General features: G+C 47.8%; 1 protein-coding gene across 1 annotated transcript in view; it reads left to right on the top strand.

Annotated features, from left to right (window-relative positions):
- AMOTL1 (angiomotin like 1) overlaps positions 1 to 24,082 on the top strand; it is a 67,250-nt gene extending 43,168 nt beyond the window's left edge. Inside the window, exons 8-15 of the mRNA XM_035328516.1 lie at positions 5,269 to 5,414; positions 11,250 to 11,399; positions 15,066 to 15,256; positions 16,333 to 16,458; positions 18,327 to 18,553; positions 19,214 to 19,477; positions 20,824 to 21,702; positions 22,300 to 24,082. Of these exons, the coding sequence (XP_035184407.1) occupies positions 5,269 to 5,414; positions 11,250 to 11,399; positions 15,066 to 15,256; positions 16,333 to 16,458; positions 18,327 to 18,553; positions 19,214 to 19,477; positions 20,824 to 20,927 (1,208 nt within the window). The 3' untranslated portion in view covers positions 20,928 to 21,702; positions 22,300 to 24,082. The remainder of the gene's footprint in view (positions 1 to 5,268; positions 5,415 to 11,249; positions 11,400 to 15,065; positions 15,257 to 16,332; positions 16,459 to 18,326; positions 18,554 to 19,213; positions 19,478 to 20,823; positions 21,703 to 22,299) is intronic.
- Positions 24,083 to 25,490: the final 1,408 nt, after the last annotated feature.

Here is a 25,490-nt window from a genome sequence, read left to right as displayed (position 1 = left end):
TGTTTTGTCAGTGAAAAGGGTTCTTTTTTTAAAAAAAAGACATGAAGCAGCAGCTGATGAAGGTGTGTGGGCCCATACAGGCAACAGAAGAGGCAGGAGGCAGAGATGCTGTGAAAAGGAAGAGGCAGGAAGACTGATGGTTTCAAAGACAGGCTGGAGAGAAAGGTTATAATACAGGGTGTCAGAGGAAAAAATTGTTCTGGTGGAGTCTGAGAATTTTGTGTATTTTTCTGGGATTTCTGGACTTTGAGCCACTGTCAGAAGAGCAGGGGTTCCTCCAAGGGACTGTTTTCTCAGGTGTCTGAGGCAGACTGGAGTCTGTACACATCCGGGTTAACTGCACAGCTCTGGACTCATGAGAGGGAATGTGCAGACAGTTTTTATAGTGTATTATTAGAGCCTCGTGCTTCATGGGAACGTGCAGTCGATATGCTGTGTAGTACTTGTGCATGTATCTCTGTCCCAAAAATCCCAGACAAAGAAATATTCCCATCGAATGAACCCAGCCAAAGAAAACGCTTACACTAAATGTTCTTGGTGGTGTTTTGGGTAGACTAAGAGCCATTTGGTATTAAGACAAGAAATAATCAGTGCAGAGTCATAAGTTTCAGGGGCAAGTGAAAGGGAGGCCCTAGCTCTGTCGTTTCACTGCCGTGAGCTTCACATGTGGGTGATGGGAGAGCTGCTGCCCTCGTGCACCCAGAGCCAAGGGCAGGAGCCTGAAGAAACAGTGCTGTATTGAAAAATGCATCTGTTCTGCATGATTTCCAAGTTTTCATCTTGTGAAGGTCAACTTCTCCCCTGGCTTAAACCTCATGACATGCAACGGGCAATGCCCAAGCTGTAAATCAAAGTGCATTTAAGCTGCCGGTGATACTTCTGTAGGGTGAGGAAAAGCACCCACAGATGGAGATGTGGTGACTTTCTCTGACGAAGGAGGAGAGAACTTCAAACCTTTCTGCATCCTACTTTGGTCGGTGACCATAAGTAAGCACATACTGAACCATTTGTTAAGTACATTAAAATTCATCATAATGATTAATTCCAGCACAAAATCCCTGTTAATCACCATGTGAGAAAATTAACCCAGGGACTTCAGCTCCTCAGAGCACAAAGGCCTGCAGCTTCTCAGCCTTTCCTTGGTCTTTGCATGGCCAAGACTCGAAGGAGCTATCAGGAATGTGCCATTTGTGAGCAAAACTGCAGGAGGAGTAACTTGTAATGAGCTCTGCTGGCATTTGGCCAGGATGCAGGGGTTAATGCAGCTACTCCTCATGAAGCGTGTGTGGGGTTCCTGTGCTATCTCGTTTTCTGCAGCACAGGAACCCAGGCTGTATGAATGGAGCTGCGTTTCTGGTGTGTGCACAAGGGCCAGGGCTCGGCCTGCTCAGCAGGGAGGTACTCTTCATAAAAGTCATTGGGATGAACATACAGAGAGGCTTAATCCAAGCCATTCTGGATGCAGGAATGAGCTAAAAAGAAATGGTGACCCTTTGGGACTGTGCTATTGCTTTCAGAAAATGCTCTATTGAGACAGAGCATTTGGTTATCCCTCCCATTCAGGGTAGGCTTCTTTCATGTACGTTGCCTCACATCTTGGGAGGCCATTTGTATCATCTTTTTTCTTCTATGGGAAGAGAGGGTTGTGGGTTTTTTTGGTTTGTTTGTTTGTTGTCGCTGGGACCTGAGAATGAGGATGGAAAGAAATGCCTCATTTCCCAGTTCTGCTTTGCTGCCTTGGGCCTTCCTTGGCCCAGCCCAGTCATTACCAAACTGGAGCTGCAGAGGCTTGGGCATAGGGACTGGTGGATGGTGGCTTTGCTGCTTCTCTGAAGGGAAGAGTGGAAACCACAAACTGAAAGGTCTTTGGAGTAAGCAAGAAGGTCCTGTCTTCACTTCAGATTTTGATAATCCTTTTGCTGGTCACTCCGAGATAAGGGGCAGGATATGAGGGGCCCATCGCATACTTCAGCCCTGGGCCTCACCATGCTGGCACCCTCCTGGGGAGGTCAGGCCGCTGCAGCTGGCCACATCTTGACTGGACCTGGAAGAGCAGAAGGAGCAGCTCTGGTGCCCCGGCCCATCCTGGTGAATCACCCAGATCAAGGGGGCTGGCAGCAGCTGCTGTGACATAAGACCATGCCTGTGGATGGCAGATGACAATGCTCCTCCTCGCACTTGCTGTGTCAGGAGTTGCAAGACTAATGGGAGGCTAAATAAGTCCTGCAGGTTTTACTTAAGAAAGGCATGGTCACCAGAGAGTGCCTTTGGAATTAGCAGCTGTGAACGAAGAGTGATCACTGAGAAATACAAACATGCATACGAGAAATTGTTGGAAATGCCACAAGGAATGTGGTAGAGGGGTGAGCAAATCTGCAGGCACATGCTGCTCTCGCTGCTGTCATTTGATATAATTTCTTCCACCAGTGGTCATAATGCAGGAACAAGGAGCGTGTTGAAAAGATGTCAGTGTTACCACTTTGCAGTATCACAGCAAGGAGAAATACAGCTTGGGATGTATGGATACGGTCACATAATTAGTCAAATAAGTTGATACGATGCGGTGTTCAGGTGTGGGTGGCTTTGAGGACAAGCTTTCAACTGATGGGATGAATCTCTCTAACTCTAATTCTAACTCTAATTCTAATTCTAATTAATTCTAATTCTAATTCTAGTTTCTGCTTCAAAGCAGAAGCAGGCCTGTTTTTGGCGGAACTACCCAGCTTGGCAACTCAGAATGCTTGTTTATGAAGCACCCTAGCAGGCTTTTTGCTTTTTCTCTTCTTTCTTCCACCCATCCTGAGCGTAGGTGTGATGTCTTCAGTATGACACTCAGAGGCAGTGGGTGGAAAGCTGTGCTGTAAACCGCAGCAGAGAAGCCTTTTGGGAATTCCTTATTAATGGGATGTGGCAGTGGCCTGTCAGAAAATGGAAACAGTTATTAGCTGGAGTCTGCTGGGTAAAAAACACATGCCAAAATAGAAGGGATATGCACAGTGTAATACAGTAAAATGGGATTTTTAGACTTTAAGGATACCTTGTATGTACCTGAAGAGAATTTAAGGTATGTTTGATGAAGTTCTGTACTAAAAATTAATGCAATATAGGAAAGTGCTTATAAAGTATACCTCCGGTATTTTGCAGGAAAAAGCTGACATGGAGAATTGTTGAGAGCTGTTAAGTAATTTTTTTCTTGCCAGCTTTCTAGCAGGTTCAGCAGTCATTTTGAGTACAGTATGATCTTGTCCTCCTTTTAGGGGGCACTAGAAAACTTACTGCAGCTGGGCGAGCCGAGTGTTTTGAGTTTCTTGGATGAAACTTGAAAGTGAAGGTCCCAAATCCTGGTTTTGTACACACTGCCCTCACATAACATAGGTTTCAAGTCCAGAGCACAGCAAGCATGGTGCCCACGTGAGATGACTGAATGCCACAGGACTGAAATAGTGTTTGTCTTCCAGCTTCCTCACCCTCTAACAAAATGAGCTGCTTGATAATTTGCCTGGATTTACACTTTCATACAATAGATATTAATGTTTCTGCTGGTGAATCAGATTGAAGTAAATGTGTTTGTGTCGAGGGAAGAGGCCTGCATGTCAGACTTAGAATTCCTGGCCTGTGAGGGAAGATGAAGGATGTGTCATACTGATCTGGTCCTGGTGCCAGTTGGTGATGTGGAGCCAGCAGTCGCTGTGCTTTGCTCACAGGCTCCACAGAGCCGAATGTGCTGGTGTTGCTGCCAGGGTCTGCTTTTGTGGAGTGGTGTTCTTCCTTTTAGGACAAATGGAGAGATAGCCAGGTGGGTTTGGGGTCACCCAGGCCACTAGTGCTTTGATCCACACGGCTCGGCTCATATTCATCTCACTTCACTGCAGAGGTGTACCAGTAGGTTGTAAATTAATGCCATTCTCATTCTATCTATAATTAAGGAAGAATAAAGCCCTTCTGGGGCAGTTCAGTTCCAAAATGGGCTGGCTTTGGCCATGTGAGATGTCCTGTCCCTCCTCTGTGACTGTGTGGAGGGAGGTGACTGCTGGGCCTCACAGCTTGAGTGTTCAAGCTCAGGTGGGACTGAGGATAGATGTCAGGGACAGGTTTTCCACATTTGGGTGATTTTGGAACAATTTTTTGCTTCATTTAAAAAATAATAAATTCTGTAATGCTGTGTTTAAAAGTCAAAAATCAAAATAATGTTTAATTGGCGCCAAATTAATTTTTGGAGGAAGTTTTCCTTCCTGGAGGCTTTCCAAGTGTTCTATTTTTGCTGTGATCCAAAACGAAGGCCAGATTTTGAAATCTCAGATTTCACTGAATGAAACCTCCATCCCCTGTTTCTCCCATCATTAACTGTTTGCTGTCTGACATTGGAGATCCAGCAACCAGCCTGTGATGTCCGTATTCCCTGAAATGGTTCCTCAGCACTGTCAGAGCAGAGATGGATGGAGCTGAGCCTTTCAACATGCAGCTTGCCAGGAAAGTTGATGGTGGGCCTGAGGTTCATTGATGAAGGAAAAATGTGAGCAAAGCTGACTGAGTTTAGCCATTTTTTAAATTATTATTTTAAATCCTATCCAAAAAGGGTATATTTTTTGGCATGGAGGTTATCTGCTGGGTATCTGCTTGCTCTTGATGCATTAGGGTGCTTCACAGGAGAGCAGCACCAAATGCTGGATACTTAGATCATGCAGGACATGAAAGTCACCCAAGGCCCCCTCAGGGTTGATATCTCAGCTCCTGCGGCTTCCTCTTTCCCTGGACAGACAGAAAAAGCCCATCTAGATGCCCCCTATCTTATTCTTCCTTATTGGTGCATGCTTGTGACCGACTGAGGTTTCTTGCCCCTTAGAGCAGGGCAGCAACACGCAAGCTGGCAGCTACAAACATTGATGCAGGCTCTCCTCAAGCAGCGTCTGGACATTCTGTGTGGTGAAGGGGTCGCTAGTGCAAGCTAAAAGGTTGCTGGGGAAGATGCTAGGAGTTCAGCGGTAAGGACAAGAGTGAGGGTCCACAAGCTCTGCTAGTGCAGCTGCAGCCTGAGCTGCCACTCATCTCTGTCTCTGGTGCTTGCATAAGGATGGGCAGTGAGAGGCTGAGCTCTGGCTGTAGAAATTCCTTGCCTGTTGTGTCTCAGCCGATGTTGTAATGGATCCACTCGCTGCAGCTTCACATAGTTTTTACTTTCCTAGGAAGGTGGCAGCTTACCTCTGGCATGTGGCCCGGGGCCTGTGAGCTGTTGTCACGGAGCTGTTCATGTTCTTGTCTTTCTTCCAGACAAGGAGCACTTGAAGGAGAAGGAGAAGCTGGAGATGGAGCTGGCAGCCATGCGCTCCACCAACGAGGATCAGCGGAGGCACATTGAAATCCTCGACCAGGCCCTGAACAATGCTCAAGCCAAGGTCATCAAACTGGAAGAGGAGGTGAGGCATGGGCATCATTGCTCTGCTCAGAGGCTAGCAGTGCCTTGCAGTTAGGGCTTTCCCCATCCACATCCTAAATCTATTCTGGCCATGGCGTGGCAGGTCTTCCTGCTCCCACGCACTGTCCCTCCCACAGGGAAAACACATAGCTATACAACACTGAGCCAGACGAGCAAGCAAAGGAGACCACAACCACAGATACTTTCAGAGCAGTCTTCAACATGTAACCAGGACCATCATCAAACTGGACTGAGTTGATGGCTGAGGTGTTGTTAGGACTTAACTGAAATGTCAGGCAAAAAGCTGACTACTCACTGATTCAGGACTGTGATAAAAGTACATGATGTTGGTACATGCCATTTCTCCCCAGAGAATTCCAGGGGGCTTTTGAGGTGTGCACAGCAGCACAGCAGTGCAGGGCTTGGCAGCTTCGCATGTCAACAGTGGTCTTAGAAGAAAAAGGCTGATCTGGCTAGAGGCAAAACCTCCAGGATTTAGAGCTACAAGATTTATGAGAGCTGAAAAAACTATTGTACAACGAAACCTAAGACGTGTTATCTATTCAAAATCCCCAAGATGTTTTTAGGCAATGTTCCTATAGGTCGGATAGTGAAAATCAATATTCAGAAGGGAAGAGAAATCCCAAGAACAGAGGGCTCTTCAAACTGACAGACAAATACAGAACAACATGTAGTAGCTGGAAGCTGAAGCTAGACAAATTCAAAGTGGAAGTAATGCTCGGTTTTAGCTATAACTAAGAGTGATGTTGTCAGTTCTCCATTACCAGAGGTCTCTAAATCTGAATTTATTGTATTCCTTAAGGACCTTCAATGATTAGCTGAAAGTCTATGCACTCTGGCAGATAAGGCAAGACTGTCATAACAGGACTTTGTGGCCCTGGAATCTCTGGCTCTGTGACCAACAAAGAGGGAGGATGTTTTATGGGGAATAAAATAGATGCAGTCTTCACTATCTGAGCAGGCAGACCACGAGGGGAAGGATGCTCACCTAGCAGGGTTCATACTCTGGCACAGACTGCTGGCATGATCTTGGGCAGGTCTGATGCCTCGATGCCTCATTTCCCACCTGCACTCTCCCTGAGGCTGGCCTGTGGATGAATCCACAGGAGCCTGCTGTGTGCACAGGGGTCCTGTGAGGAGCGTGCAAGATCTTTGTTATCAAATACATGCAATTAACTAAGTGCAGTTCATTTTCTGTCTCTGTCTTGAAAAGGATGAAATGACCTTGGTGATATTTGATTATTATTATTATTATTTTTAATGAGGTTAACAGCATAACAGACCCCCAATTAGGCTAATTAATGGTTACTCACAGTCTGGATGATTTAAAGTATTATATAAAGGTGGTTGCTGTTTTGTTCCTGACCATTAGACCATTCTGACTTCCTATTTGGAAACATTTTTAAAACCCCATTGCCTCTGGTAGATAGGTTCAGCAGCAAGAAGAGGATCACATTAAGTGCTCCTTTGTTAAGCTGAAGTGTGGTCATCGTCCCTGTGTATTTAGGGCAGTCCCTTTGGGGTAGCTGCAGGAGCTAGTTAGTGTAGCTTTAAGCTGTCTGTTACTCACTTGATACTTGCCTTAAAGGCAACCAGAGGTTTTCGATTTGCATTTTATTATAAAGTGGCTGAATAAAGGACTAAAGGAACGTTTTAGGCGGCAACACCTGCTCCTGCAATCACAGCATCATGCAGGGGATGGGAAGAAGCGTGGTTAGCTCCTGGCTGTTCCACACTCTGTTGGTGTGACATTGGCAGGTAGCACCAACTTGCTGATCACACAGTGGTGAAGGCAGCAGAAGCATAAATGCAGATTTCCAGGCAGGTGGGATGAGAAACTACCCTGAACCTGCTGGGCTGTGGTAAACACATTTGCAGCCTTAGGGCTCTGTGCCTAGAGGCTTTGTGGTTGCCAGTTCCTAGCTAATGATCCAACAAAAATGTGCCCCTGCTGGATGGGGATCAGAAGTTAAACTGAGGAGAGAACAAATGGTCCCCTCTAGAGACCTGGTAAACTCGTGCCGGGGGCATGTTAGGTGTTACAGAGGTGCTAACCTTGTGCTCGAGTTGTGTTAGATGTTACAGAGGTGGTAACCTCCTGCCTGGGGCATGTTAGACACCACGTGGAGGTGATGTGACCATATTTGCCAGAATTTGCCTGTGAGAGCCCTCAGCCTCAGCAGACCCACCTGGTAGTATTTAACTGATTTATCATTCTAGGGGGAGTTCAAGTGAATGCAACCACCTTTTTCACAGTCCCCAGTTTTTGGAGCTCAATTTGACACATATGCAGTCAGATATTGCTGAAGTTTTGAACCTTCACCTGAAACCAGATATTCTTACTATAATTTGGGATACATCAAAAGATCAGAAATCTCTCAAACAAAAAAAAATGGCTATTATTAATAATGGAGTTCTACCTCATGCACTGCTTTGTAAATCCACACAGATTTCTTCTACCATCTGAATAATTAAGTTTAAAAGCTTTTTAAATCAAGGCTTGAGAAACAAGCAGCAGTTACTGAGTCGAATTAACATAAAATAACATACTATGTAAATCTACATTATCCTGAATGGCTGCTAGTAGAAGGATCTAATTCAAAAATCTGTAGGTGGTATTACCACCACATGTCATTTAGGAGACTGGAATCGTGTGTCTGGTTGATGCTTCAAGGAGACGACTGAATAACTGGAGAGGGTTCAGGAAACAGCTGTAGAAGTTATTTGGAGCCCCGAAGATGTTCTTTGCTGTGAACAATTAGAGTTAAGGAATGGCTGAGCCCCAGTCCATATGCATGAACATTAAGAAGAGATTGCTGTCAGCCAGATTAAACATGGCTTTTTAACATAGGAACAAATAATGAGATGCAGTGTTTGGGAGCTGAATCTAAGCAAATCAGGCCAAAAGTAAAGAGTCAGAGTAATTAACATGGAAACAACCTACTTAGGGAGATAGTGGATTCTCCATCTCTTAAGATCTTTAACTCAAACCCATAGATTTTTTCCAATTGCTGTTCTGCAACTCAAACTGGAGTTGTGTTCACAGTGCAAATATTTTTCCATGAGACCCACTGGTCTCTACTCAGACTTGCTTGATCAAGACCACGTTTGGATCAGCCCCTTTTTGGCCTTAGCTCTTCTTAATCTTTTTTTTTTTTTTTTTTTCTTCCCTAATCACTGGGATGAGGACAATGTTCAGGCAAGTTTGCTGATCTTACAAACATGTGAATTGTTTCATTAAATGCTTCTTGCTCTAGTAGATCACAATTTGGAAACAGAACAAGAAGTAATTTGCTTAAATTGCATAAGAGAAAGACAGATTAGACATTAGGGTAAAAGTTTTCAGGCAGTAAAGGAGAATACAGCGTGAAGTAGCTTGCAGGGCGAGGTTGCGGGGTCCCTACTCCTGCAGGGTTTGCAAACAGATTAGGCAGGCATCCGCAAGGTTTTAGGAAGAGCCGATCCTACCTGGCAGCAGGAGAGTGGCCTGGTACCTCCTGATGTGCCTTCCAGACATTTCTTTCTTGGAGTGCATCTCTGCGAGGTAGTGGAGCTTAGAATCACATGTTCCTGATTGCAGTCGCCCTCCCTCACAGATGCACGCTCAGTTGACAAGCCCATTCATTTCAATGACAACATGTTACACTTTGATTTTTAAATGTACGCGGGTGAAATATTTGCTTACAGATCTTAAGGCAGGATTGAAAAAAAAAAACACAAACCAGAATTGGCTCAAGAACCTTCCTATAAATTTATGAATGTGGGAATTGTCTTGTCGCATATCTCTGACTAAATTGATTACAAAGGCAGTAAACGTGTGCATGGCCTAACCCCCATACATGGAGGGACACTTATGCATAAATGTGTGAATCCTGGGCTTTAAAGGGCTGCTGCAAGGCCCAGTTCTGGCTGCCATGGTACAGATGGACTCCCCAGCACCGGACAGGACATGGGGAATGAGGTCTGCTGCCGAGGAGGGACAGGGGGAGCCCACTTCAGCTCTCAGACCCGTGCTCACGCAGCTGGCAGGTGACACAGGCACCTTCCTATTTGCAAAATAGCACGTTCACTAGGAAATCAGCAACGTGTCTGTCTCATAAAGTTGTGAGCTCCCGAGGCATGTAATCTTCTTGCTGCTGCCAGAGACCAGTGGAGATTATAATCTCATTAATTTTCATGGTGATCCCCAGGAGCTGTGAGCATTAGCCTGGATTACAGCAGGGCTAGGGAGGTCACGCTGCAGGTTGTTGGCTCTGGCTGAGGAGCCAGAGGTTTGCTTTGACCGAGCTTTTCTTCTGCTCTGAACAATTTCACTTCATCTAGGACATGGGTGGATTTAGGATGGTGGGAGAATTTTAAGAAAAAGCTATTTTATTGCCATTGTATTTGGTGGTAGGGGGGCTTGGTGAATCCAGCATTAATTACACAGGGAAAAAGCCATATTTGCAACACAGGAGTCCCAAGCTCAGCAGGAGAGGCTGGATGGAGGGGAGTCCAGCAGAGCCAGAGGGACCAGTGCTTATTTGCTCCTCGTGCCCAGGAACAGGGCGGCAAATGTCTCACTACGTCTCCCAGGCCCACACAGATGTTTAAGGGCCATCGCTTCTCTATCAGAACTCAGATTGCAGTTAACTTCAGTAACAATTTAAGTACTTAAAAAAGAGGTAGGCACTAGAATATCTTCTTGTCTCTAAACTAGCCAGCTTCTGGTACGCATCTAGCCTTTGATATTTCAAGTAGTTCCCCAGTATTGATGAGGGTTAATGCATTTTTCTGCCTCCTGTTTTGCTTCTGAAAAGCCTCAGGTCCCAAACAGGTGCCCAAATACATGAGGAAGAAGAGACCAGAAGCCCTAAAGAGCATCATGGTGATTAGGGCAATGACCTTGAGCACCCTCATTATCCCTCAGGATAACGGAGTTGGCAAAGCCCATCTGATCCATTATTCAAATGGATTTACCCTCCCTCTCCAAATTAGGGCTTTAAGTCAAGCCTCAAGCCTGAAGCTGTAAACCCCCAAAACTTTCAGTGTCAGTGACAAAATTCATGATTCAGAATTCAGAAGGTTGGAGGAGAAGGCATGAACCTGCTTTCCCGAGGCTGGGACCCCAGCCCATGGGATGAGCAGACTGACCCCACTGCTCCTGCCTCATGGGAGAGTTCTCAGCTCAGCATCTGTGCTCTGTGAGTCCAGGCCATGCTGTGGGCCTGGCCTCCTGCACCCCTGGGCACACACCTGTTTCATGACAGGCTTTGACACCCATCTGTGTCCAGCATCACCAGCCTCCTCTCCCCACGGGCTCTCAAGCATGCTGGCCCTTGCCGTGAGTCCCTGCCATGCCATGCTACACTGTCACTGAGTGCCTGGTGGTGTGGTGGGAGGCCAAAAGTAGAGAGAGCTGCTGAGCACAGGACAAGGTTTAAAATCTAAAAGAGGTTAGGTTTACATTAGATACAAGGAAGAAATTCTTCACTCAGAGGGCGGTGAGGCCCTGGCACAGGCTGCCCAGAGAAGCTGTGGATGCCCCATCCCTGGAAGTGTTCAAGGCCAGGCTGGGTGAGGGCTTTGGGCAACCTGGTGGGAGGTGTCCCTGCCCGTGGTTGGAACTGGATGGTCCTTAAGGTCCCTTCCAACCCAAACCATTCTATGATGCCTCCTAGCTGGGGTCAGCCCATGTGCTTGCCCAAACCATGTCTAACACAGTGACTCTTGCTCAGAAACACTCGGGGGGCTGCTTGTGGGCAAGCGTGCGGGGTCCTGGCTGCGGGGTGTGGGTGCCCTGCCTCTTGGCGCTGCTGACCCCCTGTCCCCGCAGCTGCGCAGGAAGCAGGCCTACGTGGAGAAGGTGGAGAAGCTGCAGCAGGCTCTGACGCAGCTGCAGGCGGCCTGCGAGAAGAGGGAGCAGATGGAGCGGCGGCTGCGCACGCGCCTGGAGCGGGAGCTGGACTCGCTGCGGATGCAGCAGGTGAGGACGGGGAGCTTGCAGCCCTGCCGGGAGTCACCTTGACATAGGCTTCGGGTTGTTGGGCAGTTCACCAAACTTTTAACCCCGGATGTTCAGTGGATGATGGGTGAACTCTGCTATGGGGCTGCTGGATGTGGCCAAGTCCTCCTGCTTGAGGAGCCCTGCCCAAACTTTGTTCGGCTCCCCCTGCCTGATGGGGGACGATGTCCTTTGTGGTTTCTCACCAGGAATTAGAGGTTGTGCAAGATCAGGTCCGCGCTGAAGGAGGAGAGGAAAGTTGTGGTACCTACAGGCAGGAGATTTAGCCCATAGTCTTTGGGCAATGTGTTAATAAAAAGCAAGGTGGGATGAAGTGGGGTTAGGTGGGAGCAACTGTCTGCTCAGGCTGTGCTCAGTTCTGGGCAAAGGTGATGGACCAGGTTCCAGAAACCTCTGTCCACAGCAGATCTGGAGACAAATGGTGCCACCATCAATGATAAATTAATTAGATCTGAGTCCAGTCCAGAATGGGCTAGAAATGCAGGTTTGTATTTCTTTTTATGTCCCCTTGTTTTTTATTTTGACAGCCTGTGACCTCAGAGGTATAGGGTTAGAGGTATACATAGAAGTTATAGGTTACAGAGGCATTAAGCTTGTATTTTATGCAGGTATTCCTTTGGGTGGGCACCTCAGTCTCTTATACTCTCCCCCATCCCCAAGCCCCGAGTCCAGTCATCCTTGTTAAGGGCAAGCACAAGGAGGTCGCAGGGAGGATTTCCAGGTTACGGCCAGCACCACGTGCCAAATCCACGAGTACGGGCTTCAGCGGCGTGAGCAGATGCACTACATATATCAAACCACTGCCTGGGGAAAAGCAGCAACATAAGCAAGGCACGATGCTGCTGTAACTCCTGAAGGGCTCGCTCATATCTCTGTCAAGAAATGTGTCTGCCACAGCAACCCTGCCTTCTTTATGAGCTATCAGTAAAGACCGAAGCAGCTGTTACAGAGAGCTCACATTGCCAGAAGGCAGAGGGGCTGACCCTGCCAGCAGGATGCAACTGAGAAATAGCTCCATGGGCAGGCAGTGTCAGCGATCTGCAGAGTCAGGGTGGCTGGACTGAAAACCTCCCCTTCACACCCGGCATCCCCGGGGCAGGGCAGCCCCACCACCCCTCTCTTTAATCCACTTGAGCAAGTCCCTCTCTGGGAACATGTCCCATCCATCTTGGCTCTTCCTTGCTGCTGTATCAGTGCTTCACGTCTTTCTTGTCCACTCCACCGCAGCCTCAGAGGACAGGCTATTGCTGCCGTCTTCCAGTAGCTCTTCTCACTTGCCTCCTAGCCTGCTCTCCGCCTTTTAAAAAAAGAAAGCACACGAGGATATAATGTGCTGATGCTGGGGTAAAGGGGAGGTCATTTTAGAAAATACATCTAAAATTCAAGTGAGGGTAAAAGTAGGACTAGAAAAGGCTTTGTTTTCTGGGCTGGAACAGAAGGACAAATCGATAGATTCATTGGGATGGACTCTCACCTAAGTCTTTGCCTTGGGAGCTCAGGCTATGTCTGATTATTTTTGCCAAAAAAAAAAATAATCTCTAACCTACAGATTGCTTCATGGTTTTTATTTTGGAACTGTAATTAGCAACTGCATTTTAGGTTGCCATAGTTCCCAAATACCTGCACCCATCCCATTTAAGAAGTCTTAAGAAGAAGACTTCTTTGCTTTCACATCTCACATCAGTGTCGAGGGGGAGGCTTTGGGGTATTTTTTATATTTTGTGCTTTATGAGCCACAACGCTGCAATAAATCACATTGCTTCAAAATACCCCAACTTTTTAATTCAGAGCTGTCTTCACTGAGCTGTCAGAGCTATATCTCCTGAAATAGTTTCTCATAGCAGAGAAAAAGAGCTTTTTTCTCCTTTTCACCAGGCAGCAGAAGAGCGACAGCACACAAGGAGCCAGAGTCTCTTCTCTTCCTTAACTCAGCCAAGTCCAAACAGCAAATCTTCACTGTCACTGATGCTAGGACAACAACAAAAAAAGTAATAACCCTTTTGACTTAGTGTTGCAGGCTGAGTGTGCAGGGCTGGCAGATGTTCTGACTGCGAATGAAGGAGGCAGGCACCCGCAGTGTCCCAGGTTGCTATTTTACAGGCCAGAGCTGTGCTTCGAAAATATTACCTTCCTGCCAGGAGCTTGACAATATCTGAGTGTATGTTCTGAGTGCACTGGCTTGTTGTGCGGGAGCAGTTGCTCCTAAGTTGCTCCTTACTGTGCTGTTCCAGAAAGCGTCTTCCAAACGCGTCATTACTGCACCAAAGCCAAGGGCTGCAGCCCTCCCCTGCTATCTCTTGCTTCCTGTAACCCGGAGATAAAGAAGGAAGAGCTAAAAAAGTATTTTGGAAAAAGGAAACGGCTGCTGCAGCCCCCACGCTGGTGGGATGGCGCGTGCCCGGGACCTGCTTCACCAGTGGAAATTCCTGGTGGGGCACAGACGCAAAGCTGCTGCTCCCGAGACACAGTTTCCCCTTTAGCACAGTATTGTGCACCGTGGAGTGTAACAAATCTCTTGTATTTTTTATAGAAAAACAAAACAAAACATTTACTTCTGCTGACTTCTGACACAGCTTTATGCCTGTCCCTCTGGTGTGGGCTCATCCTGGGCTGGATCTTCTGCAGCAAAGCAAGAAGCTCGAGCCAGCTACAGTTGCAGCTTAGGTGCTGTAATTATGTGCCTGTGACCGGGCAGGATAAATCCTGCCTGGCTAGGTGCTTCCCTCGCGGTGCAGATGTGAAGGGTTGGTGAGCTTACGCACCCATCGCTGCATTCAGCATCCCCCGGGAGCCACCTCGCAGCCTCTGGGGATCTTCTGCCCAGCCGGGTGGAAAGTCACCTGCTACCCACACAGAGCACCTCCTGAGGGCACCTTAGAGCTGAAATGTGCCAGAAGAGACAGGCATAAATCCACGCCTGGGGTATTTTCCCAGCTGCTGTTCTAACCAGCGTTCTCTGTTGTGCTGTAGCTAGGTTACACGCCACCTTTTTCTGTTGTTTTTTAATACATAAACCCTCTGGTAATAACTGCCTCCCCATGCCGAGCAGCACCCAGCCATGTGATGAAGCCCCAGCAAGAAGAATTTCCTTCAAAGCTTTATTCCTTCTTTTTCCCGTCTTTTCCCTTGGCTTGGGGCATCCCAAAAAATCCACACGTATGCAGGGGGCAGCCGGACCCCTGCACCTGGCACCCGAGAGACGGGTGCTGGTGCTGTACACCAGGTCAGCCTGCCAAGCCTCCTGCAACCCAACAGCAACGCTGGGGCTTAGCCTGGGATTCCCCCTGACCCTTTCAGGGGGCTTGGCACAGCTCTCGTGGCAGCCAAGACACTGACCTGTCCGTACCGAGGAAGCACGAGCTGGCCCACTTGGACACCACAGCTCTTAGAGGCACGGCAGTCCCCTCGTGTAGCACCGGCCTCATTTGGAGGGGATGGCCAGGGTGTCCCGGTGCCAAGAACTCCAGGGCCATTTACACCTCCGTGGTTGCAACTCCTTGTCTCCGGAATTTGCTGTGGGACGAGGAGCCCTCTTTAAGTCTTGGGCTGTGTGCTGTGGAAAAAAAAAAAGGGGCTGGTAGCTCCGTACTCGTCAGGGTGAGTATCTGTGGCTGTTTGCCCCGGCAGAGGCAGGGAAGCTACCAGACAAACAGCCTCCCGGAGCACAACGCCCCGGCGCTGATGGAGCTGGTGCGGGAGAAGGAGGAGCGGATCCTGGCTCTGGAAGCCGACATGACCAAGTGGGAGCAGAAGTACCTGGAGGAGAGCACCATCAGGCACTTCGCCATGAACGCCGCAGCCACGGCTGCGACAGAGAGGTGAGATGTTGTTAATGGGAACGGGCGTTTCTCTATTTCCAGCAGAAAACAAGGAATGGGTATTTTCTTCAAGCTGGGTTTTGCTTTGCCTTCCCCTGAGATGCTCTGGCAAGGTGAATGCATCTGTCCCTGGCAGTACGTCTGTGAAATACAACAGGATTTACCCTTTTGACCATGTCCAAAAGTTTATCCTTAAGCTTCAAATTAAAGAGGTTGTCCTAATACCGAAACTGAACCTCTTAGCTGCAAATTGCATCCATTTATTCTTGTCCTTCTCGGGTGTTCATGATGAACAGCAGATCATTGGCAACCTTGTAACAGCCTCGTACATACTGGAAGACACATATCCCCTCGTGTGTCTTCCCTGGCCTGAACTAAGCTCACTTCCTTCAGCCATCCCTCATACGGCCTGTAGTAACCCCCTTCCTTTTCCCGGTGCTTTCATCTGGGTTGTCTCCAGCTTGCCTGCACGCACGGTGCCCCACAGCACGCAGCATATTGCAGCAAGGCTTCCAGCAGTGAGGGGTTCGGGATAATTAACCTGTCGCCGAGTTTCTTCAGAGCCAAATCCCCTGAATACATCCTAGGAAGAGACTTGCCTTTCTAAGTGTGATGGAGTGCACGTCCCAGTATGATGGTTCCTTTTGCTCGCCAGTCTGGACAGCAATTCCTGTGCTATTTTTCACCTTCCTACAATTTTGCTTCTCATTTGTGATGCAGTCTTGGAGACTTGGGACCATTTCCCCGGTGAATGAGTCCCCTCAATATCCAGCCCCATCCTCTAGGATGGTGTTTCACCCCATGGGGGCCACGCATGATTTTAGCATGCTCTCTGTTCCACCAGTCCCAGCTATTAATGGCATTAATGGCATTAATGACCTCAGTCTAGAGGAGACCACGGCGAGACAAGCAGACAGCCGTCTGGTTGGATAACCAACCATTGCTAGCTCGCTCTTCAAACGTGGGATCAGGGTTTTTCTTTGCAAGCACCAAGCTGCCTTGCAGAAGCAGCCCTCGTGGCTGTAGGACCCGACTCCGTGGTCCCCCCGACTCACCGTGTCACACCGCTTTGCCAGGGACGCCTCGGCCCCGAGCCACTCGCGCAACGGCAGCTACGGTGAGAGCGCGCTGGAGGTGCGGGGCTGGCAGGAGGAGGAGGAGATCGTGCAGGCCAACCGGCGGTGCCAGGACATGGAGTACACGTAAGGGGCCGCACCGGCTTGCCGTGGGGTTGGGGACGGGGTCACCCTGCCTGGCTGGAGCCGGGGGTGGTGCAGGATGCCCTCGGGTTCCTTCATGCACCCCCAGGAAGGATGGGCTTAGCTTCGCTATGACCTAGGCTCTTCAGAATAAAAGCAGCAATTAAATAGTTGCTGTCCTTAGCTTTTTGCCCCTCTACCTTGCAGTTGAGCCTTCTTTGTGCCCAAAATGACCTTCTTGACAAACGGAGGCAGTTCCCATGTTAAAAGGAGGTTGGCATGGCAGGAAGCTAAATGCTTGCTTAATCTCGGTGAAAATCCCCCTCTGGAAACGAGCGTGTCTCGTTGTAAAAGCTGAAGTTGTAATCCCACTCCTACATAACCAGCAACACAAGCGTCTGCATTTTCCTTCCTCTGCACTCCTTCGGAAGTCGCCTGCTTGTTTCTAGATGCTCTGTTTCACACATCCAAGCAGGGCGATGTTCACAGTGGCATTTAGGAACAAGCCTGCAGAATTTAGCACCAAAAGCACTTCGAACAGAGCTGTGTTTTCCACTAGTAGAAGGTATAAACTTTTTGGGATACAGGCAATCAGCAAGAGTAACATTCCTTGGCACAGACACTTCTCCATTTTCAGCACACAAATAGACATGTGGCTACATACTCAGCACCATTTATAATTCTTTGCTTTTTTTTTTGTCTGCTGAAAAGTGGCCTTTTGATCAATAACAATCCCTTGAGAATGGCTGTGTATTTCCCTAGGTTTTTAATGAAAAATTACTTAGAATCTGTTCTTCATTCTTGGCCTTGCCGCAGAATGACAAGTCTGCAGACAATTTTAAAGAACAGAATATTTGTTGCTTGTGGAAAATGTAAATGATTGTTTTTACTGGGTTTATTTTCTGTTTTCCACTCACACATGCAAGCTAATCCTGCTTCCAGTGAAGCAATGGAGTTTTGCCATTGGCTTCATTAAAGATAGATTAGGATCTGGTGTTTTCATTGCAAATTAGACATCTGATTATGACAACTAAAGCCCACATTAAGTTGCTGTCTATCTCCCTTTATGTATATGCTTTGCAGACATGGCATTTTAGCTTTCACTGCTTCACAAAATGGAGCTGCGTTTGCTTTCGCAGTAAAGATACAGTCCTTTGACTATCATATTTTACATTTGCAAGTTTCTTGTTTTATTTTTAATGTAGTTTCAGCCCCTTCCAGTATGATTTGGTGTTAATAATGCCCGGAGAAAAGTCTCAGATAATCACTTTTTGTGTGTTTTGAGAGTCTTTAGGTCAGTATTAGAAAAGCACAGGGAGCTGTGCTCCGCTCTGCACACCCCAGGCAGATGGTTTCTGCAGCGTGCAGTGGAAACAAGGAGCCCAGCCCAGCTGTTACAGGAACCAAAGGGAACTTTTTCAGTCACTTCGGCAGCAGCAAAGCTTTACTCCAGCTGCCAACAGACCCGAATGATGAGGTTAACTCGGGATTTTAATTCAGATAATACTTACTCAGGCAAACCCCTCCCTGTGGCAGCCCGCCAAGCACGGGATTCCAGATTTGACAGCAATGGGGGAATGTTGCTTGTGGTTTTTATTATATCAGTGGAGGTAGCAATCCACAGTGCAGTCAGGATATTGCTCTCATTGCTGCTGCTGTGGTAAAGCCACAGCAATAGGTGGGTTCATTTAACCCATCATTATCCCTCAGAGGACCTGGAGGGAGCTGCCTTGTCCAAGTCACTTACAAGTGGAGATGACAGAACAGCAGGGCACATCCCTACGGACTGGTCCTGCTCCCTTAGGGTGCCAGTTGCTGCCTGTATAAACTCATTGTCCATTCCCGTAAGCAGAACATTCATATTTTGGTAGAATAAAGAATCTCCACGCAAAAATAATCGAGAAGGATGCCATGATCAAGGTCCTTCAGCAACGCTCACGGAAAGATCCTGGAAAAGTTGACAGCGCCAGCCTGCGACCTGCTCGGTCTGTCCCCTCCATCGCTGCTGCTGCAGGCACACATTCACGGCAGACCTCGCTCACCAGCAACCAGATAGCTGAGGAGAAGAAGGAGGAGAAGATCTGGAAGGGAAGCATAGGTGAGTGTCGTTTTGGGTAAGCTTTGGGTCATTCATCACTTCATGGTAATCCTTCTGCCTGAGCTTAGCAGTGGCGCCCATGGCTGTGGCTCTGTCCTTGTGCCAAAGTCAAAACCTAGTCCATTTTTAACCTGGCTTCATATCTTAATTGTAATTTAATCATATTAAGCTGTTCTGCACCGATTATAGAAAGCCATAGTCTGGGGAAAAACTCCTAGACACAAGGAGATGATGTCTGAAACTTTGTGGAAGTAAAGACGAGGAAAAAAAAAGTTTGGTTAAAGCTAAACAAGAGGATGAGCATCCCTTTGGGTGGGAGTTCATGGTGGGATGTGGCAGCTGAGTGGGGAAACAAGTGCAGTACAGCCTGTGGTATGGGGCCACATGGGACGGGGGTGCAGAGGGGTGCCTGTGCCAGGGTTACTGCCGGGCCTGGTGTGCAGAAGGATGCAGGGCAGGGCAAGGCTCTCAAAAGGCTGTGTTTGCAGAAAAAGCACATCTGGCCTGGGAAAGTACTGTGGGGGTGTCAAGAAAAAGAGTATCACGCAGGGTGGGAGGGCTGGAGAAACATCCAGACCAGCACCTTGTAACTGTGGGGTGGGATGTGGGGACAGCACTTACATTTGGGCTGGGATGTGGCTGAGCTGGGTGTGTTTTCAGGGCTGCTCCTGGGGAAGGAGCACCACGACCACCCGTCGGGCCCCTCGCTGCCTCCTCCGCTGCCCTCCTTGTCGTGCACGCCGGTTCCAGCAGCCTCCCACGCGAAGACAGGCAGCAAAGACAACAGCACCCAGACGGACAAAAGCGCCGAGCTCTTCTGGCCCGCCGCCGCCTCCTTCCCTGGCCGTGGCCGGCTGGGCACCACCCCGTCGCACAGCCCCGCTCCGCGGCCCCCGGGGGCACGGCCAGCGGGCGAGAAACTGGGTGAGTGCTGCTGGACCCCCCCTCTGGGGCAGCAGGGACATGCGGTGAGGTGCTGGCACCCCCAGGGCTGTTGGCATATTCCACAAGGCACCCCAGTGTTGGAGCAAAAATTAAAGGGAGGGGAGTTTTCAATGCTGCCCAATCTGGCACGGCAGAGTTCAGTCCCTGGCAGCTTTGATAAGGTTCTGCTCATCTGTGGCAGGCAGAGTTTCTGACAAATGTGATAATTATGCATGCTGCCAAAGATAAAAATCAATCTTGGACGAGGTCACAGGGTTTCACACCATAAGACACTCCGTACCTGTTCATACAGTCAGACCTTTCTCGTTTTTCAGCTTAAACCATTGTTAGTGAAAGCAGCACCTAGCTTTTGAAGGAAAACTGGGGGGAAAATACAAAGAGAAAACAGAGAATGTCTTGTTGTTTGTTTGCTTGTGGTAAAGAAATATGATTGTAATTATTTCTGAAAAATGGAAACTGCTGGTTTGCAACCACAGCAAGGGGAGACATTTATTTTACAAATGCTATTTTGAAAAAGCCATTTTCCTGCATATTTATCTATTCTCAAAAGCAAGTCTTCCCCCCTCGGAACTTCATATATATCATTGGTAGAGCTAAATACCTCTAATTACTTGAAACGCTGGATTAGCGCGTTTCATACAGTTCAGGCTGGAGTTGTGCCCAGGAACCCCTAAGTTAGCCTTTCAGGTTTTTACCTGTTTTAAGAAATGAGAGATCTTCTTGCTGAATCTGACAACGCCATTAACTGTGATGATAAATACCTGACTAAATGTATCAGAGATTATCATACTTGGCCATATACATGTTCTTAGCCTGCTTCACTGGTAAAATAATATGTTTTAGATTAAAACACCCGCCCGATTATTTGTGTTCTGCCTTCATGTTTTTTCAAACTGCCAAATTTTGTACCTGAAGCAGAACACGAATGCAAATGTGCAGAGTTAGCACAGATCAGATGATAAATACTAAGATGCTAAAGTGATGCAGACTTTCCACAGATGCCTGCTTCTCTCTAGGGAAACAGCCACCTTTTAGAGGGTGCTTTTGTCTGTTTCTCTTAAATGCCACTTTTATGCCTACCTTGGGGTCTGTGCACACCAACAAACCTGCTGTTGTCAGTGATACTCCATCACTGTGCAGGGAATTCAGGATTACATATTCTGGGCCTCCTGATCAAATTTGGCTTTACAATCTTTAGGAGGTATAATTGTGCCCCCCGCCTTCCTCCTCCACGTCCCCCCAAGAATGGTTTTCTATTTGCTTCAAACAATTTGCTGTTGAATTTGAGCTGAGGACTGACTTTGTTTCCCTTGTTTCCTTTGCAGAGAACTCCAGCCATGGGAAGCCTCCCGACAGCAAAGGCAGGGTGAGCAGCTTGCTCCACAAGCCCGAGTTTCCAGATGCAGACATGATGGAAGTCCTCATCTGAGCAGAGGATGGCATCTCTGGGGTTTCATGGGCATACTTCCAGGCCTGAGGACGTCGTTCGTGTGCCAATCTTAAAAAATAACTGAGAATTTGAAGAAGGATGGAGAAGGTTTGTGCCTGAAATGAAACCTGAGTCTGCTACGTTGAGACTTTGGACTGGGCAAGAAGTAAAGAGCACTGAAGAGGAGAGATAAAATGAATGTCTGGGACTTTCTGAGCAGAAAGGGACATTGAAAACTGAAGGTGGCTTGAGAAGGTGATCATCGAGGAAAGAGGAAACTGCATTTTCTGGTGTAAAGAGAAGGGAGCTAAGTTACAGACTGGGTGCACAAGGCGGTTCTGGTTTACTGCCTCTGCAACCAGGACAGGAGCAAAATCTTGGCTCTTCTGGGGCCATACGAGTTTCTGAAAATAACAGGAGAAACTTGCATCTTCCTCAGTATTGATTCATTTCTTAAAAGTATTCACTGCTGAGTTTTAGTGAAGCGTTGGTCTGTAGATGTACACGGCAGGTTCTTGTAAGTATTCGTTTGAAGTGGTGTGGTGTGGTTTTCCTGGACATGTAGGTCAGGTGCCTCACTCCTGGCTGGACAAATGTTACTCTTGGAGCTGCATTGCAGTGCAAATATTCGGGTCTTGCAAACTCAGAGCTTGCTAAGGCTTCTTTTTTTGGTAGGAGCAGTTGTTTGCTGGAATTTCCATGGAGGATGAAGGCGGGGGAGGACAGGAGCTCCTTCAGCAGGGGCTGAAGCAATCCCTTCTGTAACACTGGGGACGTTTCACGTTTCAGGAGGGAAGGTCGGGGAGGATCCAGCCAGCTCCACTACAGGGGCTATGCAAGGCAGGGTTAGGTAAGAGGTGAAGTGCACGGGTGCATTTTGTGGGCAGCGTGTCCCCTGAGCACAGCCCCGTGGACGGCGTTGCTCCAGCCTGCAGTGCTCCTGAACCTGGGCTGCACCCGATGCTGCCAGCCGCACGCAGGTTTCAGCAGGTGGGAATCTGAGCACAAGGCTGTACACAGTACGTAGCCGAGGGAACACAAACCCTTTGGGGCCAATTACATTGGAAAGATGGAAAAAAAAAAAAAAAAAAAAAAAACAGAAAACACCGAGGGTTTCTGAAGTCAGTTCAGTGGAATTAAGCTGGGCTTGCACGTGAGATCAGCAGATGCCTCTTACTGTGCACTGGTTCACAACAGGGGAAGAATCAGTGTGTTTGTGGTAAGAACAGGAATTTGTCCTTATTTTCAGGGCCTGCAGCCAAAGCCTACCTTCCCTGAGCAATCCGACCTGCCGTTCAAGCTGATGTGGGACTCAGCATTAAGGGATGTAGTATCAAGCCCAGAAGGGTTTAACTGCAAAGGGGTGCATGAGCATCACCTTTTTTGTGGGCTGACTTGCAGTCTCTTTTCACCTTGTTTCACCCAAGACAATTACTCCTTTTCAGCTCAGTCCCTGATTTCTGTAAGAGATGGCAACTGTCTGTAAGACAGCCAGCTCACCGGCAGCGTTACGTACACATTTTGCTTCCTGTATTGCAAATGCTGATAGGGAAATTTTCCTCTTTGAGGTATTTTTATGTTGGATTTTGTCTTCCTCAATCTTCTAATGACATTAGGAAGAATTTGGCTTTGGGAAAAGGGTGATGGGATTTTGCGTGACGCTGCCTGAAGTGGAAAAGCGATGGGTGCTCATGTGGCTGGAAGGAACCGTGTGCTCAGGACTGGCTGGAGGTCATCCCTTCCTGTAGGCATCCAAGTGGAGTTCTTGATTGTGAACACACCAGGCACATTAAACGCTGCTTGTGCTGAAAACTGAAGTCCTTGCAAGCTCAAAGCCTGCAGGTGCTAGAGCCCTGCGCTCAGTGCTGCGTGGCTGAGAGAGACCATTATTTAACAACAAAATCTCTGTGCTAAATCTATGCACTTACTCGTGTGTGTACCTAGAATTAGACGTACGTCGGTGTCGCTGAGTTTTGCACTTGTTAGCTGCAGTAGTGCTAAGTAGGCTGTGTAGTCAAGAGAATCGTGTGTTCCGAGTATTACCAGCTTTGCAAAACCAAATGTGTAAAACCCTTTGAAGATGTTGCGCTGCTTAATATATGCCTTGTAAAATAACTTTTTTTTTTTTTTTCTTGAAAGTTAATTTAAATGTTGTGTTTGCATAAAAGCCGGGCCTGTGTGTGGCAGTGGCTGCCTGCAGGCTTCAGCACCCCCCGATCCACCGCGATCACCCTCCCGCAAGGGAGCCAGCACCAGGAGCTGACAGAGCAAAGGAATATAAGCTAAACAGCAGTGAGTATTTCCCCATCTTTCTCTGAGAAATAAGGATACCCAGCTGCTTGGAAGTCCCTCAGCGTTGTATGACTGGCTGTATTATTTCTTTTGATGACACTATTTAATGATTCCTGCACAGGCGGACAGCAAGGTGTCCGGCAGGAGCAGCGCTGGAGCAGTGTGCACGATGTATTTCATAGTGGTGCTGGTCTGCTTCTCAAAGTCAGCTAGAATATCACACTCCTCCTCCTCCTCCTCGTGGAGACAACAGGCCCTCCAGTTCTGGGTGTCCAAAGGTGCGTTTACAACTGGTGCTGCCCCAGCTTTGTGTTCACGTATGGAAAACCATTTGTTACAAACACAGTGCGGGCAAATTATACTTTCAGATTCACAGCTCAGATCAACGTATAGGTTCATTCTCCTCAATTTAACTGACCTCAGGAGATTTCAGCTTTTCTGGAGCGAAGGTCTGAAGGCGCAGGGGTCTCCCCCGCAGCCCGAGCACTAGCAGGACTTGCATGGAGTACTACTGCCACAAAGCAGCCCCTCTCAGCAGAGCGGTGCAGCCCCATTTGTACTGGTTTTCCCAGCTCTTTGAACTGTATGGTGTTTTGAGAAACTGTGCTGTAGCCGTTCCAGGTGACGTTGGTAACTAGTTGTAAAATACTGTCATTTTTTATTGTCGTCGGTTGTATAGAGAAGTTGGTGTACAGTGTTGTACAGCTGGAGGGTTATTTGTACATAGGTGGGTAAACGAAGAACGTTATGTGTCACCCACAGCAAATATTGATATTGTTGGTCAGCCAAAGATTTCTTATTCTTTGCTGTTGAAACTTGTGCCTTAATATTGTATATAATAAATGTATAAACACGTTTCTTTCCTCACTTTTCCAGTGTGAGTATATTCAGTCCCTGAGAGGAATTTTTAAACAATTCTCTGAGCTTTTCACACAACGTGCTGAGATGAAGAAGTCATACCTCGATGACTTTAGGCTGTAGCTCCTGTGTTTTCCACAGCTGCTAACGAAAGGCCCCACGGTAGGTGCCATCAGTTAGTAGGTGTGGGCATGAAATCAGTAAGTCTGTAAAGCAGAGAGCTTTGCCAAGCTACAAGAGCAGGGTTTTAGCGAGATCGTCTTTATCTGAAGGAAATCAGGGTGGAAAGTTAACAAGACACTTTGGTGAGCATCAGAAGTTACTTTAGCCCTATATCCCATTAAGCATAGCACTCCCATTTATATATGTATATATATCCTTGTGGGTCTGAGACTTCTTTATTTGGCAGGTGTTGGATCAAAGTGACTGAGATAACTAAATACCTTGTGGACATTGGTATTCTTGAATTACTATGATGTCCTCGGTAAGGAATAAAGATCATGTCCCATTTCAAGCTGTTGTATGGACAAGGAGAACGCTCAGACCTTGTGAAGTATTTCACATATGTTTGCTTATGCAACTGAAAGAAGCTCCTGGCTTTGAGTGAGTGAGATTTGCTCAGCACGCTCTCACATGCTCTTGAAAGTGTCTGTTAGAAAATTCCTGAATCGGGTCCCGCCGAGCTGCAGGCATGAAAGGCACGAATGCCACTAAGGGCATCTCTCCCCTGGGGGCCCCAACTGCCTCCCCAGCTCCCTCCCCAAAATCCTGCATAAAAGAAAAGCAACCTGCCCCAAGCAGGACTGTGTCTGCAAGACCCGGGGGGTTTGCAGGAGCTCGAGCAGCAGCGTGCTTCACCCACGTGGCAGCACCTTGTGTTCCCCGTGCAAGCACGGGGTCGGTCTGACCCCTCTGATCACGCCATCCGCAGGACGTGGCAGCTCTCAGTATTTGTAGTGCCCAGGCTGTTTACCACCAGGAATAAAAATTTGGTGGTTGCTTAGATTGTGGCTTTTCAGCTTGCTTTGGGACAGGATTTAACAGCAGGATTGGGGGTTTATCTCGTGGTTTCAAGCTTTCTTTTCCTTGTTTTCCTACTGGAGAAAAGAAACCAACAGAGGCAAAACCAGTATGAGGGTGGGAAAAGCCTCGTTACTGTGTTCAGATATAGAGCAAGGAGGGGTTTCATCCCATTTTTGGGTCGTGCCTTCACCACAGATGATGCGGCCAAAAGCTGAGAACATCACTGTAAAACTACCTGCAGGTTAAGTACATTTTGCATGTTACCCTCTGGAAAAAAATAGTGCAAAAAGCAAACTTCCAGAGATGATTTGTTTAAATGTTAAAACCCCTGATTACTGCGTGTTCCCAAAAGTAAGCATTGGACAATGTCCTCTCTGATTATCACACACA

Source organism: Oxyura jamaicensis, chromosome 1, assembly GCF_011077185.1.
Source record: "Oxyura jamaicensis isolate SHBP4307 breed ruddy duck chromosome 1, BPBGC_Ojam_1.0, whole genome shotgun sequence".
NCBI classification, from domain to species: Eukaryota; Metazoa; Chordata; class Aves; order Anseriformes; family Anatidae; genus Oxyura; species Oxyura jamaicensis.
This window is presented reverse-complemented; position numbering and strand designations above follow the sequence as displayed.